The 15,876-nt window shown below is 45.5% G+C and overlaps 1 protein-coding gene across 3 annotated transcripts in view; it reads left to right on the top strand.

The window, feature by feature from the left end:
• The window catches only part of NSD1 (nuclear receptor binding SET domain protein 1), a 53,414-nt gene that overhangs the window by 29,726 nt on the left and 7,812 nt on the right, over positions 1–15,876 (top strand). For all 3 annotated transcript variants that reach the window (XM_065734621.1, XM_065734622.1, XM_065734623.1), the window contains 12 exons: positions 3,315–3,458; positions 3,883–4,006; positions 4,348–4,548; positions 5,812–5,991; positions 6,359–6,515; positions 6,787–6,992; positions 7,557–7,669; positions 8,819–9,088; positions 10,015–10,131; positions 11,715–11,856; positions 12,355–12,461; positions 15,454–15,658. In XM_065734621.1, the coding sequence (XP_065590693.1) occupies positions 3,315–3,458; positions 3,883–4,006; positions 4,348–4,548; positions 5,812–5,991; positions 6,359–6,515; positions 6,787–6,992; positions 7,557–7,669; positions 8,819–9,088; positions 10,015–10,131; positions 11,715–11,856; positions 12,355–12,461; positions 15,454–15,658 (1,966 nt within the window). The remainder of the gene's footprint in view (positions 1–3,314; positions 3,459–3,882; positions 4,007–4,347; positions 4,549–5,811; positions 5,992–6,358; positions 6,516–6,786; positions 6,993–7,556; positions 7,670–8,818; positions 9,089–10,014; positions 10,132–11,714; positions 11,857–12,354; positions 12,462–15,453; positions 15,659–15,876) is intronic.

Raw genomic sequence — 15,876 nt, 5'->3', positions numbered from 1 at the left:
AAGCATTCCTGTGCTCTTTTAAGAGTACTGGTCACTTGTTTCTGAAGTGTGCTCACCTGGAATCGTGTTCAAAGAAGCCTGTGCAATTATCTTTGCCAATGCTGGAGGGTAGTTAACACTGTCTGCTGTTAGGCACCCTCTGAGAGGCTGGCTCAATTCAGAGCTAGTAAATTCTCTGCACATCTTTTATAGCAAAGAAACGAGGAGGCAGTTCAGAGCAGCAAGGCAGGTAGGCCACAGCTCTGAATGTTCCACTGCAGAGGAAGCCCAGGGAGTCTTAACTGCCTCCAGCCTTAGGTGTTCGTTTAGTATCTGAAGTTATGTAATGTCAGTACTTGACACCTTTTACCAACGTCCCTTTTTCTGTGATTGTGTTTCTTGAGCCGCTGAGGTGAGTGTTCACCCCTTGGCTTTGGTGAGTGCATGGATACTGGTGAGTATTGGGCTGCTATAGAGATGGGATGACACTTTCACTTGGCATTCACACCACACTGGTTCGTAAGCGAATGTCCACACACCGGGCAGGAACCTCATTTTCTTCTGAGTGATGCTAGAAGATGGTACAGCACAATGAAATCTTGGATCCAGCTGCTTTCAGAAGGCAGAAGAAAGCCTGTGTCCCTGGGCAAAATTGGGCAGCTTTCTCTGCCCTTCCATTTTTGTGGAGCTGGGAATGCAAGTTCACAACATCGGGGCAGCAAGAGACCAAGAAAAGGGATGGAAAATGCTGTTGAAATGGTTGTCAAGGTTGAGAGCCAAGGTCAGGCTGTGCCAAAGAACCGGACAGGCTTTTAAGGATGTGCCAGATGCAACAGCAGAAATAGCTCTGGAAGAAGATCGGCGATGAGACCTGCCCCCTGTAGGAGGTATGTGGCTTCGCAGTGCTCATTCTAGCAAGGGGAAATAGGGACAGTGGTGTGATTGTTACTTCTGAGTGATGGGCGTTGGTGAGTGATCCCCTTCTCCCTGTTAACCAGGCATAAATAATCTGGCCTTGCCCACCCTATCCAGATCTGATGTTCCCTTCCCTTTATGTTTCTGGGAGGATTAATTAAAAATACACTGAAATCCCTGGCATGTGAAGCATATAGATTGGCCGGGTACCTGTGTAACTAAAAAGGATATCTATCTTGAGCCTGAAAAGTTGAGGCCTAGAACATGCTGTGCAACTCTGGATGCTATGGGCCCAGTTAAGATTTTTGCTAACAGTGTGTATTTGCAGCTCTGAAAAGAGGGTTGTTGGTTCACAGTATGTAACTTAAGATGCATTTTAGACTGTCATTCCAGATAGGACATGAAACATGGACTGAGTTCATTACAAGCAGTTAGAACTGCAGCCATGGTTGAAAGACAGAAGGATGGACCAGTTCTGAAATCGCTCCTACCTCTAGTAAATCTGCGTATCTCCTCTCCCTCCTTCCAAAATTCTTGAAACCTTTGATACAGTAGGAAGATAGTCTTTAACCACAGGAGGAGTGGTGCCTCTTAACTAGTACCTTGCCCCTTTGGAGGGATCCTCAGTGACCATGAGAGGGGCCAAGCTTACTTTGTATTTGTGGCACTTGGGCCCCAGCACAAGGTAGAAGTTGTACATGACATTGTCCACACCAGTAGCTGATTAACTCTGCTCTTGTTCTTCCTTACAGTGACCCCTGCAACCCTGAGGTCACTGCTGAGCTGAGTAGAAGAGGGAGCACCTATGTAGGAATAGGAGGACCTGAGCTGTAACCAGTCCCTGGAGTGCTGCACACTGGTGTTGCTCTTGGAGCATTCCAGGAGCCGAGTGAAGTGTTTGAGCCGGAGGCCTGTCTTGTGGCAGACTACACCCTTCTTAGCAGAAATTAGCTGCAGAACACAAGTATCAGAGGTAGCACTTAAGATGCCATTGTATGCAGAGGCGAGGGCAGCTGTTACCTTGTAGCTGATAGTTACCAGTGCTGTGGAGACCTTTCCATTCCCTCTGCCCTGGCTAGTGTGGCAGGAAATGATATACTCCTTCTCAGTATTCCTGCAGGCTGCATCACTGCCAGCCCTCCAGCGTGTATGTGATGATAGTCTGTGAGGTTGTACACCATGCGGTATATTGGATTGTCAGTAGTTTGTAGCCGGGAGTTTTCTTTTTTGTGCTCAATAAAGCAAACTTACACCATTCATATTTGTATTGTGTGCTTTAATATACTGTCCGTGCATCTGTGCATGGTTGCTCTATGTGCTTTTAAAAGGTTCCCGAATGAGAACATACTAATGCAATCAAGAAATGAAAAATCAAGCAAAGGAAGTGTCATTGCCTGACCAGAATTCTGGCTTCATGTTCTTCCATCTTAAGGACATAAAGCTTTCCCAGTACATGTTTTGCCTGGACTAATAAGGTCTTCAGAGCGTATGCAGTTGAGTTTAGGAACTTGAGTGGCATCACGACTCAGAGGGTATTCTCACATACAGAAAGGAGCTCAAAGCTCCCTCTCGTGACCGTTGTTGGACAGCTGGGCCTGCGCAGGCCCCAGGATATGAGAGTAGTGGCTGCTTCTCCTTCTAGAAGTCTAAATTCCTAACAAAGTCTTGAAAGTGCACAGCCTTCTTTTCTGGGCATAAAGTAGCCGTGGCTTTTTGACCCAAGAAAGAGCTGCATGCTGTGATCATTTAGCTATCTGCAGTGAGCCAAGATTTCAAAAACAAACAAGGTAGAGTCTTTAAAATGTTCTTGTTTGGAGCATCTGGTTGGTTCCTAAAAGTGGTATGTTGGTGCAATATGGATGGCTCATAGACCTCTGTGCTCTGGAGTAGCAGCTGGGGTTTGCTCCCACTTGATAGCTGCTAGTTGCCTGTCCTGACAACTGTGAAGTCTACAAGTACACACTGTGAAGAGTATAAAGAGAACTCTCAATTACTTGCTAAAAGGAAACTACAATGAGGATTGCTTACAGTCTTTCTCTAGCATTTTCAATGCGCACAGGCATCAGCATTCAGATGCTTCTCTGGCACTGGTGGACAAGATTTTCAGGCTATGTAAGCCTGCACGATACATTGCTATAAACAATAATACTGTTCTTTCTCAGCCCTGACTTTCCTTCTTCAAAGAGGGATTATGCACAGGAAAAAAAAATGCGTTCATTGTGTATTTATAATGATCTAATAAATGTAAGAGCTCTTCCTTTCCTTCCTTGTAAGCTTTTTGGTGGAACCATATGAGAGGTGGTTCTCTCCAGGGTGGGTAACTGACTGCCAAACTTTTACATGCTTGATGTCTGGGTTTGTAATCTGCAGGTCAGGGCAGAAAGCACTGACAGCCTCTAATTTTGAGTTTCCTTTTGAAGGGGGAGACATTGGTTCATGGGACTTCTACAAGCCCTAAAGGGGGACACGAAGAGGGGTCTGAGAATGACCATGGAGTGCCTTCATCCAAAAAGATCCAGGGGGAGCGTGGAGGAGGAGCAGCTCTCAAGGAGAACGTGTGTCAGGTAGTTTCCCTGGGGAGATCTCTTGGAAATTTTGTTTCTGTCAAGACTTTTTTGTTACTGTTGGTATGCAACTGTGTCCCAGCTAAGCCCAGGTGGCCTCGAAGTGCTCTCTGGGAGCTGTGTAGTTCTCAGGATTTTGACAGCAATTAATAATAGTCATGTTGGACTGGCCCTTTCCTGTGCGATTGCCTCTCATCCTGCTGGAGTTGAAGGATGCTGGGAAGATGTGACTAATGTACAATTTGTTTTAACTGTTGCATGGTAGCAGGGATGGGATAACAGATAGCAGTGGTGATGCATAAACTACCTGAACTTTTATATGAGGAGAATGCGCATCTTTTTTTCTACAGGGGCTGTGCTGTCGGTTGGCTGGGGTTGGCTGGGGAGGGATTTGCTCAGAGTTGATGCCCTTCCTTCCCCACAGATCTGCGAGAAGCCAGGGGAATTGCTGCTGTGCGAAGCTCAGTGCTGTGGTGCTTTCCACCTGCAGTGCCTTGGGCTCTCTGAGATGCCAACAGGCAAATTCATCTGCAATGAGTGTTCCACAGGTATACAGCTTTCCGAAGTGCCTCCTTAACTGGTTTTCCTTTTGCTGAAGCCATACACCTGCTGTAAGGTGGCTGGCTGTCACTTCTCTGGTTATTGGTTTCATATCATTTTCTAGTTAAGTAATGGTTCTGTTTTGAGGCATACGGGGCAGAAATATCTAGAACATGATGGGCAAGAGATGTTTTTTTTCAGTCTAGACTTACACTGAAACTTCAGGGCTGCAGAAACCGTGGTTTGGGGTTATGTGTGGCAGGCTGGGGGGTTGTATTGTGCTGATGTGTCTCCTGGCAGAAGCGACATGTGTTTATTTAGCCATTCTACATGCCTGCTTTTTCTCTAGGAGTCCATACCTGCTTTGTATGCAAGAGCTGTGGGCAAGATGTGAAACGGTGCTTGCTGCCCCTTTGTGGGAAATACTACCATGAGGAGTGCATACAGAAATATCCCCCCACAGTCACACAGAACAAGGGCTTCCGATGCTCTCTGCACATATGCATGACTTGTCATGCTGCTAACCCAACCAACATCTCTGCGTCTAAAGGTACTGGAATCTCTTTGCGGTCCCAGGGAAGCACTGAGAAGCCTTTTCTTTGTTTCATGCCCACCTGTGGTGACATGGTCCAGCAGTTCTTTGTTGTTTTTCTGTCCTTTGCACAGTGCTTGCTGTAGCATTTGCTTCTCTCAGGGGGTGGGAGGAGTGGTGTCCATGGGCAAGGCCACTGCTCGTCAGCACTCCTGATGGTCAGACAGAGCAACTAAAACGATCCTGCCTGGCCAGACACTCGGTCCAGCAATGCCACATTCCTCATAGTAGAGCTGCATGGACACTGGTGTTTCTCCTATGTACTTCTCTCTGTGCCAGTGCTGCAGCCGGTGCCTGCATAGCAGCAGTGGGTATCGAGGCAGTGACATAGAGAGCACTGTAATAGTTATAATTGCTTTATTTCCCTTTCTTTTTTTTTTTTGCTTGTTTGTTTGTTTTGTTTTAAACTCTCACAGTTTGCTTTTTAAAACTTTTTTTTTATCGTTTATATTTTAAATCTTTGGTATCTTAAAATGAGTGATGGTAGTATCAGCTGTATTCTTACCCTCAGGCTCTGTGCTAAAGTCTTCTTCCACATGTCAGTACTCACAGCAGAAGCAGCTATTAGGGCATAAAGCCTGCAGCTGACCCCTTCTCAGCTGGATGTGTCCCTCTGGTGGTTGTTTTTCAGAGGTCAGATTTACCCCGTTCTTTCCACCTCTTCTCCCTGTAGTTTCCTTGGGGGAACTGAGAAGATGCTCACCTATCTTGGACAAAGTAGGCCTTCAGGCAATTCTGAGTTCTCCTTTCTGGAATTCCAGAATAAAATCTGATAAAAGTAGAGAGGCAAGTGCTGGTGTTTTCAGAAACTCCCTGGTCTGTTTTCATTGCATTCAGTTATACACTTGGAATACCCACTCTCTAATTGCTGTTTGCACTGATTTACTTATTATTTGTGTATGATGCAAAGCAGTCCTGGTCCTGAACTCTTGAACTGTTTCTGAGCAGGGTGCAGAAGGTTTTTCCCTTTCAAATAGTTTAATTTCCTACCACGTACAAACGCAGATCTATTTTTATATGTATTTTCTTGTATTAATTTGATAGAAATACAGGAAGTATGTTGTAGGTGGTCTGTAGAAATTAAAAGCCAATTTCTGTTTCCAAAAGTTACCTATGACTGGTTGTTTTCAGCTCAGATACCAATAGAGAATAGGTCTGGGAGGAAGAGAAGACTCAGTCTTCTCCAGAACTGAGCACGACTGTGATGTGTTCTGGTGCCAGGTCGCTTGATGCGCTGCGTGCGGTGTCCGGTCGCGTACCACTCCAATGACTTCTGCCTCGCTGCTGGGTCCGTGGTCCTCGCCTCCAACAGTATCATCTGTCCCAATCACTTCACTGCACGAAGGGGCTGCCGCAACCACGAGCACGTCAACGTCAGCTGGTGCTTTGTCTGCTCGGAAGGTGAGACAGTGTGCACTTGGTTCCCTGTCACTGCGTGAGCATCACTGACATAAATGACAAAAGAACAAGAGACGTGCTGTGGGAAGAGATGGTTATAACAGGCAGAAGCTTTGTCTGTGTGGAGTGTGCCAGTGAGAACTGTTCAGAACAGCTTGCCTTCCTATCCATCCCCATTTCAAGCCAATTTCAGGCTTGGGCTTTTTCTGGATTGTTAGAAGGGTCCTTTGTGCAGCATAGGTAGAGCACAAGCTGTCAGAAAAAGGTTTACAGAAGAGCGTGGTGCTGTTTTCCCAGCTGTTACTGTTTGAAATTACGGAGTCCAGGGCTTCTGCACAGGGACCCTGATGAACTCCTCCTTTCTTTGCAGGGGGCAGCCTTTTATGCTGTGAGTCGTGCCCGGCTGCATTTCACCGTGAGTGTCTAAACATTGAGATGCCAGAGGGAAGCTGGTATTGTAATGATTGCAAGGCAGGCAAAAAGCCACACTACAAGGAAGTCGTCTGGGTGAAAGTTGGGCGCTACAGGTAGGTGAAGGTAGAACGGATTTGTCCCTGTTTCCTCTTGGTGCAGTGATCATGGTGACTGAGGTGAGAAGCTGCTTCTCTCTGCAGGGTACAGTGAAGCAGCTTCTGCTGCTTTTGCATGCATGTAGCAGCTTGTGCATGTCTTCCTCTTCTTCCTCCTGCCTGGCTGGTAGCATTCACAATTCTCCCCATCCCTCTGCAGTAATGCATTTCTGGGGGCATGGAAAGTGGGGAGTCAGATTTTTCAACCACCTTTCCGTCTGTTGTGTAGGTGGTGGCCAGCTGAGATTTGCCATCCCAGGACAATTCCTGTCAACATCCAGAAAATGAAACATGACATCGGCGAGTTCCCTGTGCTGTTCTTTGGCTCCAAGGATTACCTGTGGACCCACCAGGCACGTGTGTTCCCATACATGGAAGGTGATGTCAGCAGCAAAGACAAGATGGGGAAGGGCGTGGATGGCATATACAAGAAAGGTAACTTTCCTTCATCTGGGAAGGTACATGTTCTGTTTCTCTCTTCCTGTCTGGAGAAGATATTCTTGTAACAGAGAAAAATACCGTTTTAGAGCTAAAGCCAAACTAAATTTGCAGAATGAAGTGTTACTTTTCTATCCTCCTGCACACTTGGAATGTTGATTGGTCTGAGTTCACAGAGATGAACATGGGTGTGCAGATCTTGAATGCTTCTCAGCTCCGACATAGCTCCTCTGCCTATCAGCTTCCACTTGCCTAGTACAGTCATTATCTGTATGTAAAAATGCACTTGAGAGTTTTGAATTCACCTCTTCCCAAAAGCAGCAGAGTAAAGCTAGCTGATGGTTTGGATGTTTCCAGAACGTTTCACCCACAGTCATTGTCATTGTTGTCGCCTATTAAGCTCTATTGCTTTGTTCTGTTTCTCCTTGTGAATATCTGCCTCTAAAATTATTCTGACAGGGTTGTTTGCTTGTGTAGCTGTGACTGCTGGGTGGACTCTGGCAACCCACCTCTGTGTGAGCAGAGGAAATTCCTTGTAACATTCACTGTTATTTCACTTAGCTCTTCACGAAGCTGCAGTAAGGTTTGAAGAACTGAAGGCACAGAAGGAACTGAGACAGCTTCAGGAAGACAAGAAGAATGACAAGAAACCTCCCCCCTACAAACACATCAAGGTGAGGGCAGGTTGGGGGGGGAAGGACCATGGGCAGAAGTCTTGAGCTATCAGTGCAGGTGAATCACAGATATGCAGAAACGTTTCTGCTCATGGGGCATCTGGCTGTATCTGAAGGTTACTCTGATTGCCTTGGCATCTTCAGTCATCCTCCACAGAAACAATTCATGTGTCTGCAGAACTGTGTGGAAGCTGAACACCAGTAACAGAGGTACTCTGCTGTACTGGAGCAGATCTGGACGTCTCTATGCTGTTCCATGTCAGTTGTGTGATGTGAAAGAAGAGTCTCTCTACCTGTCTGGGGTTTTATGGGAGAGAGCTGGAATCACCCAATGTGCTCAAATATCAAGTGCTGCTGGTGGCAAGGTAGTGTGGGATAGACAATCAAGACACAGTGGAGCAGAGGGGAGGATGGTAACCCACAGTAGAGCATGGCAGTGTCTTTCACTTCTGCTTTATTTTGTTTTGTTTTGTTTTGTACTGTTGTTTTCCTGTATCAGTTGAACAAAAATACTAAATCAGACATACATGCTAGAATATCAAACTTCTTGTGGAGTTTTGAGGAAGTAAGTTTTCAGGTTTAGGGCTATCTTTGAGGTGGAATTTCTTCAAAGATCTCCAATAGGTGTGAGGTGATCTGAAGGAAGAGCTTGGGCCAGGCAGGTGCATATGGTAGGGATGTGGGCCCAGATTGATCAGAAACCAGTGACTCGAGGACTATGTTCCTTTTTTTCATTGCTTTCTTCTGTTCCTTCCCTTTTTATGTTTCAAGCTATGAAAGCTTAGCTGATGGCTAGCACTTTTTGTTTATAGCTAGGATTTTCAGGTAAGACCACCTGCACTCCATGTAGTCACAGTGATACAGGAGGGGGACACTTTGCAGCCTTTCCCCACACTCAGGGGATGCAGAACATACAAGGTACCAGATGGTGCTGTTGGGGGGGATCTGTGTCCTCCTTAACTCTTTCATCTAAGTGTTTACCTCTTCAAGTAGTGTGCTCAGAATAACATATTTGCCTGTATGCTTCCTTTTACCCCTCATTGTCACTAGTTTACACTGCAGCCTTACTCGTAGGCAAAGATTGGGTATAGAAGTGTCTGCCTTGATGACCCGTCCTTAAGCAGCTGACGTCCTTCTTGTGCATTCAAGGTGAACCGGCCGGTGGGTAAGGTGCAGATCTTCACTGCAGACCTGTCTGAGATACCACGTTGCAACTGTAAACCAACAGATGAAAACCCCTGTGGCCTGGACTCCGAGTGCATCAATCGTATGCTGCTGTACGAGTGCCACCCCCTGGTCTGCCCGGCAGGAGAGCGCTGTCAGAACCAGTGCTTCTCCAAGCGGCAGTACCCCGAAGTACAGATTTTCCGCACGCTGGCACGAGGCTGGGGCTTACAAGCCAAAACTGACATCAGGAAGGTACGTGCTCTGTTTGTAAGTCGGGCCTGAATCTTCTTACAAAGAATAGATTCTCAGAGACGGCTATAACTGTGGGAAGAACTACCTTGGAGACAGCTAAAATACTTGCATGTGTGTTTCAAATCCAGAGAGTAGTTGTTGTGTGGGCACACATCTATGTTGAAGAACCCCAAAGCTAAGGAAGTGCGATGTGAAAGAGAGGAAATTAAATGGCATAGTAGGTGAAAAGTTTCTGAGAAAGAAAACATGGAGACAAAATGCTGTTGGGGGGGTTGATATCCAGGAAAATCACAAGCCTGTCCTGTTTGAGTTTTGCTGCTTGATGTGATATAGGTTAAAAGGTTTTTTACCATATTATGCATCTTATGTTTCACTTTTAACAGACAAATCTGGGAAGAGCAAAATTCAATTACGTAATGGAGGCACCTGTTGCTCCCAGTGGAGCAGAGCTGTGATTCCCTTTGATGGTCTCTGTAGTACTTTCAGTGCAGGTGAACTCCAGAGAAGCAGGTGCTCTGGGTGCATCATGCTGCTTGGTGTGGTTGGTCCCCAAAGGGATATTGTTCCTTCTGGAACTCAGCTTTGCAGTGCTTTGAGCTTTGCAGCAAAAAACAACCCCTGTGTTTTTAGTCGTGCTGTTCCTGAATGTTAATTCTTCTCACAGTGCAAAGAATAATCTGATAGCTGTTGTCGATTTATTTAATTTATGTCAAGTGATTTGTTGTTGTGTGTGTGAAACTGAATTATAATTAAGGGCTGTTAATAAACTTATAGCTCAAGATGACTGCGGAGCACAGAGGAAGGTTTTTGTGAAGAAGTTTCTACAAAGGAAACAGGAACTGTATTGTAGCATGAACGTCCCTCTGTCTTAGAGGGAATTTGTCATGTCCTAGCAGATTGTTTTCTTTTTTTCTTCTCTGGGGCAGGGTGAATTTGTTAATGAGTATGTTGGGGAGCTGATTGATGAAGAGGAGTGCCGAGCCCGAATCCGTTATGCTCAAGAGCATGATATCACCAATTTCTACATGTTGACACTGGATAAGGTATGCAGAAGGAAATTCTTTTGTCAGGAGCAAAGATGGATGTAAAATGATTGCAACAAAGGCATGACGGTGTTCTTCACTAGAAAGTAAAGAAATAATAAGAGATTCTGTTGGGCTGGTCTGCATTTGCATTAAGGCAAAGACTAAAAGTAAATATAACATGCCTTGGAGAAGTTTCAGACTGGATTTTAGGATTAGGAACAAAGAGCCAACTTCATTGGAGTTCATTCAGAGGAAGCGAGGCAATAGTTTGTCTGAGAGAACTGACTGAGAATCAGTGCTCTTCCACATAACTGGGTGAATTTTGTAACCTTAGAATCCTTCTCAGCAGCTGAACCACACACAGTCCTGAACTGGGCTGGTGTGTGCCCTAACATGCAACAGCCCTCAAATGTAGAAGCACCAGGCACAGTGAGACCCTTATTTAAGTTGAAATCTCAGGTCTTGCAGATCTGTGTAGGGAGGTGGAGTTTGTTACACCTACAGGCTCCTCAATGGATCCTGGAGGCCCAGATGGTATAAGTTCCCGACTCCTAGAGGTAAGTAGTTTTGTCAGTGTCTTCCCATACTTTGTCTCTTAACCTTGGAAAGACTTGAAGGAAACCATTAGGGAAGATATAAGAAGATACAGTGTGTGGAACAGCAGAATGGCATAGCTGCTTTCTGTCTCTCCCCTCATCTTGCTGGAAATGCATACTGACTGTATCTTGTCCTCCTTGTATCTCCCTTGTGTGACAAAACCTAATTGCAGTTGCAGCTGCCCTCTCCCCTCTAACAGTCTACAAAAGCTTGTGTACTGTGCAGAAGTGCACCTCAGGTTATGTTTTGTTCCTGTTTTCCAGTTATGTGTCGAAGCATAAGAAACAGGAACTGATATTTTATGGCCTCAAGTTGCACCAGTGGAGATTCAGGTTTGCTGTTAGGAGATTCTACTCTCAGAGTCAGGCACTGGAATGGGCTGCCCATGGAGGTGGTGGAGTCACCGACCCTGGAGGTGTTCAAGGAACATTTAAACATTGTGATGAGGGACATGGTTTAGTGAGAACTGTTGGTGATAGGCATTTGGTCGGACTGGATGATCTTGTAGGTCTTTTCCAACCTTGGTGATTCTATGGTTCTATGATTTTGCTTTTATGCAGAAGTCAGGGTCTGGAAGTGCAGGTGCCACCTCAGAGGTGTGCTGACATGGTATTTGTCCAATACTAACATTACAGAAAGAGCTGCATTCCCAGAAAGCATTGGTGGTGCTGTCATGACTGTGTGGGAGACTGCGCCTCTTGGAAGATGCTGATGATATTGGGCAGGAGAATGTATTGCTGTGCTAGCTGCCTGTGTTGACCAGACAGCAGTGTGTGGAAATGGATCAGCTGATTGTCCAGGCAATACAGTGACACCTGGACTTAATGTGTGGTTAAAGCAAATACACATACTCAGGTGCTTTGCAAGGTCTCCTGGTATCCAAACACCAGATGTTGCTGCTGTCACACTTCTCACTACAAAAAAAACACTTTCTTGGCATGCTGGTGCCTCTGCTTAGTTATTAAATGCAGTTTTTTGGTTTATTTTCTTCTCTTCAATTGTAGGATCGAATCATTGATGCTGGTCCAAAGGGCAATTACGCTCGGTTCATGAACCATTGCTGCCAGCCCAACTGTGAGACTCAGAAATGGTGTGTGAACGGTGATACTCGGGTTGGGCTCTTCGCAATTGTAAATATCAAAGCTGGTAAGGAACCCAGTTCTCTCAGTACTCGCAGTTAAAAGCATGGGAGCCTTTCTGTAAGGAAGAGAGAGGGGAGGATGGTTTGTAGGTCACTGGAGGGAGATGATAAATTTCTCTACTTCCACATTTTAATTCTTTTCATTTCACATCAGCTACAACGTCAGCGCTGCCGTAGTGAAACCTGTGTCCACGCTATAGACAGGTTTATGGATCTGACTTAAGGAACAAGAAACGAAATAAGTGTCCTAGAGCATGGATTAGAATGCCCTTTTTGTGGCTGTAGTGTGTGATTTGAGTAGTGATTTGAGTGTGATTTTGTGGCTGTAGTGAGTTGAGTTTAATTCTCAATCCACACAGATCTTTTGGGGGTAGAGTGCCCATACGTAGTTGGGATGGTCATTTGGGTTGCTTCCAGAAGTGCTTTAACTTGAAGTAGCAATAAAGACATTCTATCACACAGTTTGTTATAACTTGTTTGTTTATAATGTGCTTTTGTGCCAGGGACTGAGCTGACTTTCAACTACAATCTGGAGTGTTTGGGAAACGGGAAGACAGTTTGCAAATGTGGTGCTCCAAATTGCAGTGGCTTCCTAGGAGTGCGGCCAAAGGTATGATGCCTCCCCAAAGCTTTGGTTCTTCCAAATGACCTCTTTGCATAAATGTGGTACATTTGTTGCAGAGACTTCAGGAAGGGTAGTTCTCCTTCAGCGTGGCCATGGAAACATTGCTGCTTGAATTTAGATGAATATTGAAATTTTCATCGAGTGTGCAGATTTTAGATCTGAGTTTACTGAAGAATTGCTAAAAATCCTGACAGGAAACTGTTATTTTCCAACTGACCAGTAAATAAAAGACATTTTCCAGAATTTTCTGCTCATGATCATGGAAATTTCCATGTTAATAGAGTAGCAAAGGTTGAACATGGGACAGGCTTCTATCAGATAACCAAGAAACTTCAGCTTAGCCCATTTTCCTTTGTGAAGGCCTGAGTAAACTGAGAATGCATGGAAGGCCAGCAGACTTGCATTCCTTTACATTAGAGTTGCTTTAGAGCTAAGGCTCCTGCATCTTCCCTGCAGTAAGAAGAAAGTTCCTGTATTTTCTCCTTTTTTTTTCTTTAAGTAACTCAGAAGTACACATTAGACAGGAGTAATAAATTTGCCACATGTACAGTGGAAAAGTCAGTACCTTTTAGAACTCACTGGCTTTTGGAAACTTTGGTTTGTAACTGCAGTGTTTCAGTAACAGGAATTGATTTCAATTATGTCCTTGTGTGAGCTGGTTCTCACTGGGAAAAGGAACTAACAGAAGCAGTTGGCTGAGTTCCCAGCTGTCAGCAGCTAAATTTCAGCTGCTAGTTGGTTTCCAGAGCTTTAACACATCAGTATGTAATCCCTCTGCTCTGGCGTATGGATATAGGAGACTACAGTTAAGGGTTAACAGCTCCAGTAGTGCAGTTGTGAAGGCCTGTCAATATGATGGGGAGGTTTTGTGAAATTTCCAGAGAGCTTAGTTCTGCAGATGGATTAGCATATAAAAGATGGATGTCTTCAGCGGTTGACAGATGAGGTGAATTAAGGTTCTTTTTTTGTTACTGTTGCAGTGTAAAGTTCAATATATTACATGTACTGCTTCTCTGTTATACGTGGCTTGACTACCATAGTTTGCCCTGAAATTACAGGTTGCATGATGGAAATCAGAGAAAGGTGCCCTTAAGTTGGCATTAATGTGATGACTGAGGTGATTCATTCCATCTTGATGAGATGGGCTAAGAAACAAATACCCAAGCAAATGGTACCTTTATTTTTGGCAAATTCATCCCAGAAAATATGCATTTTTTTATCTTCCTCAAGATGCAGCAAGACAAAACATCACTGATAGGGCAACCTGAAGTAGCTGTGGTGTCCCTGTTCATTGCAGGGCAGTTGGACTAGATGGCCCTCTGAGGTCCCTTCCAACTCTAAGAATACTATGATTCTACACTCAAGTTCACTCATATAAGTGATCTTTCTAACTGAGAGTTTTAAGAGTTTTTGGGAGACTGTTGTGTTGCAGTGAAAAACTGAGAAGTGCTAAAGTTGCTCAGATAATTCAATCTGTGAAAGGTCTTTCCTGTTCTCTTCGTAATTAGATGACCGAAGTGCTAGACAGTGAGAAGAGGAGGAGTAGTTTAGGTGTGGCCTTTGAATTCAGTGATTTCATTACCTGCATTTACAGTGATAAGACAGGCCTGACTTGCTCCAGTTGTTAATGGAAAGAATGGTGCAAAAACAGAAATATGTGAAAGGGAAGCAAACATCAAGGAGCTAATGCCCCAGTGAGACACAATGAGGTAGTCGACGCAGTCTGGAGACAAAGAGTTTTAAAGGCTTTTGGTTTTATCTTGATAGAAGATGATAAAGATGGTGCCTGATTTTTATGCAGAATAGAGGCATGCAAAAACCACTGCATCTCAGCATGCAGGGAGGTTCTGCCTGCAGAATGCATAATTTGGACACAAAGATAACTGGAAAACAGTATAAAATTTAGCTTATGTTTGTGTAAGCTGTACTGGTAGTTCATTGATAAGGCTGCTGGCTGGGCTCTGGAGGTGTCACTGGGTGTCTGGTACAATGGGAGGCTTATCCTGGGGAGGGTCAGTGCTGGGGGTTAGGAGGGCCTGCCTTGAAAGAGTGTGAAGGGATGTGCAAAGAGGACAACTTAAAGTGGGGAAGAGAACACTTAGGCCATTTAGATGCCAGTCTTTGGGACCGGTTGCATAATTGCCTGGAAGACAGCTTTTGAGAGCATTGTAGCTTAAGCATCCTGATAACGAAAAGGTGTCTGGTGCTGTCAGTGCTGAGAGGATTGGACAATTGCAGAGGAGTAACCAGGTGCTGGGAATGGGCTGTGGTGTAGCAACTGGAGGGCAATAGCAGGAACAAGTCTGCAATAAGAAAGTCATCAATGTAAAGCAGTGTGTTGAGAAGCAGCTATGTTGTTCAGCCCCAGCATGCAGCTGGGAACACAGAAACGTGGTCAGGATGCACTGAGAGGTGTTAATGTCACTGTACATGGACCTGAGACATCACCTGTAACTTCTGTTTGTGAGAGATGAACTCAACAGAGGCAGAGGACATTGGGGAGGTTGGGGAAAAAGACTGGAAGCACTGCTCTGTGAACTGGAGAGTGTACCCTGGTCGTTACCTGAGGGAGGGAGAACCTCTTCTGCAGGGAGAGAACGTCCTTGACACAAACAGCCCCAGTGAATTCAGGCTGAAAATGAGGAGAGGGGTGAGGAACACTACAGAGGCCAGGAAGGCCTGGTGGCAGAGCCTGTGTGTCAGGAGCGTGAGGAGGCCCAGCTGCTCCATCTGTGGGGTCACAAAGCAGCCCTCAGCTCCTTGCTGTGCTGCTGCTTATTGCACGTATCACACGTTGAACCAGACACAAAAATGAGGACTATTTACTGTTGCCAAATAAGAAGCCCTGTAGACATCCTGCTTGTGTTCAGGTGTGGCTGGAGGGGAGATGTTTAATTATGGGGTCGCACCTCTGTACTGTAGCAGGAAAAGGAGGGTTGGCAGGGTGGGCTGTGTTAACATGTTGTTTTTCCCACAGAGCCAGCCTGCCCTCAGCGAGGAGAAGTCCAAGAAGCTGAAGAGAAGGCCGCAGATGAAGCGCAGGTCGCAGGCGGAGGTGATGAAGGAGCGGGAGGATGAGTGCTTCAGCTGTGGGGATGGAGGGCAGCTGGTTTCCTGCAAGAAGGCAGGCTGCCCCAAGGTGTACCACGCTGACTGCCTCAACCTGACCAAGCGGCCTGCAGGTCAGTGCCCCACACCATGCAGGCATGGCGTGGCTTCCAGGTGCTGCTCTCCTTGTGGCATCTGCACATTTAGGTTTAACTCCTGTTCAGAAAGGTGAAAGTCTGTCTTGAGTCTTGGTAGGCCAGTTAACCTGACTTCTGCCAGCTCAGGAGGATGGAAAAAACAGTATGAGATAGAGTACTAGAGAACTGAATGACAAAAATAAAAGCAACAGCAG

This window comes from Cyrtonyx montezumae, unplaced genomic scaffold, assembly GCF_038088225.1.
Source record: "Cyrtonyx montezumae isolate F1298 unplaced genomic scaffold, pur_monq_1.0 scaffold_18, whole genome shotgun sequence".
NCBI lineage: Eukaryota > Metazoa > Chordata > Aves > Galliformes > Odontophoridae > Cyrtonyx > Cyrtonyx montezumae.
Note: the sequence above shows the minus strand (reverse complement) of the source record. Positions and strands in the feature narration are given on the sequence as shown.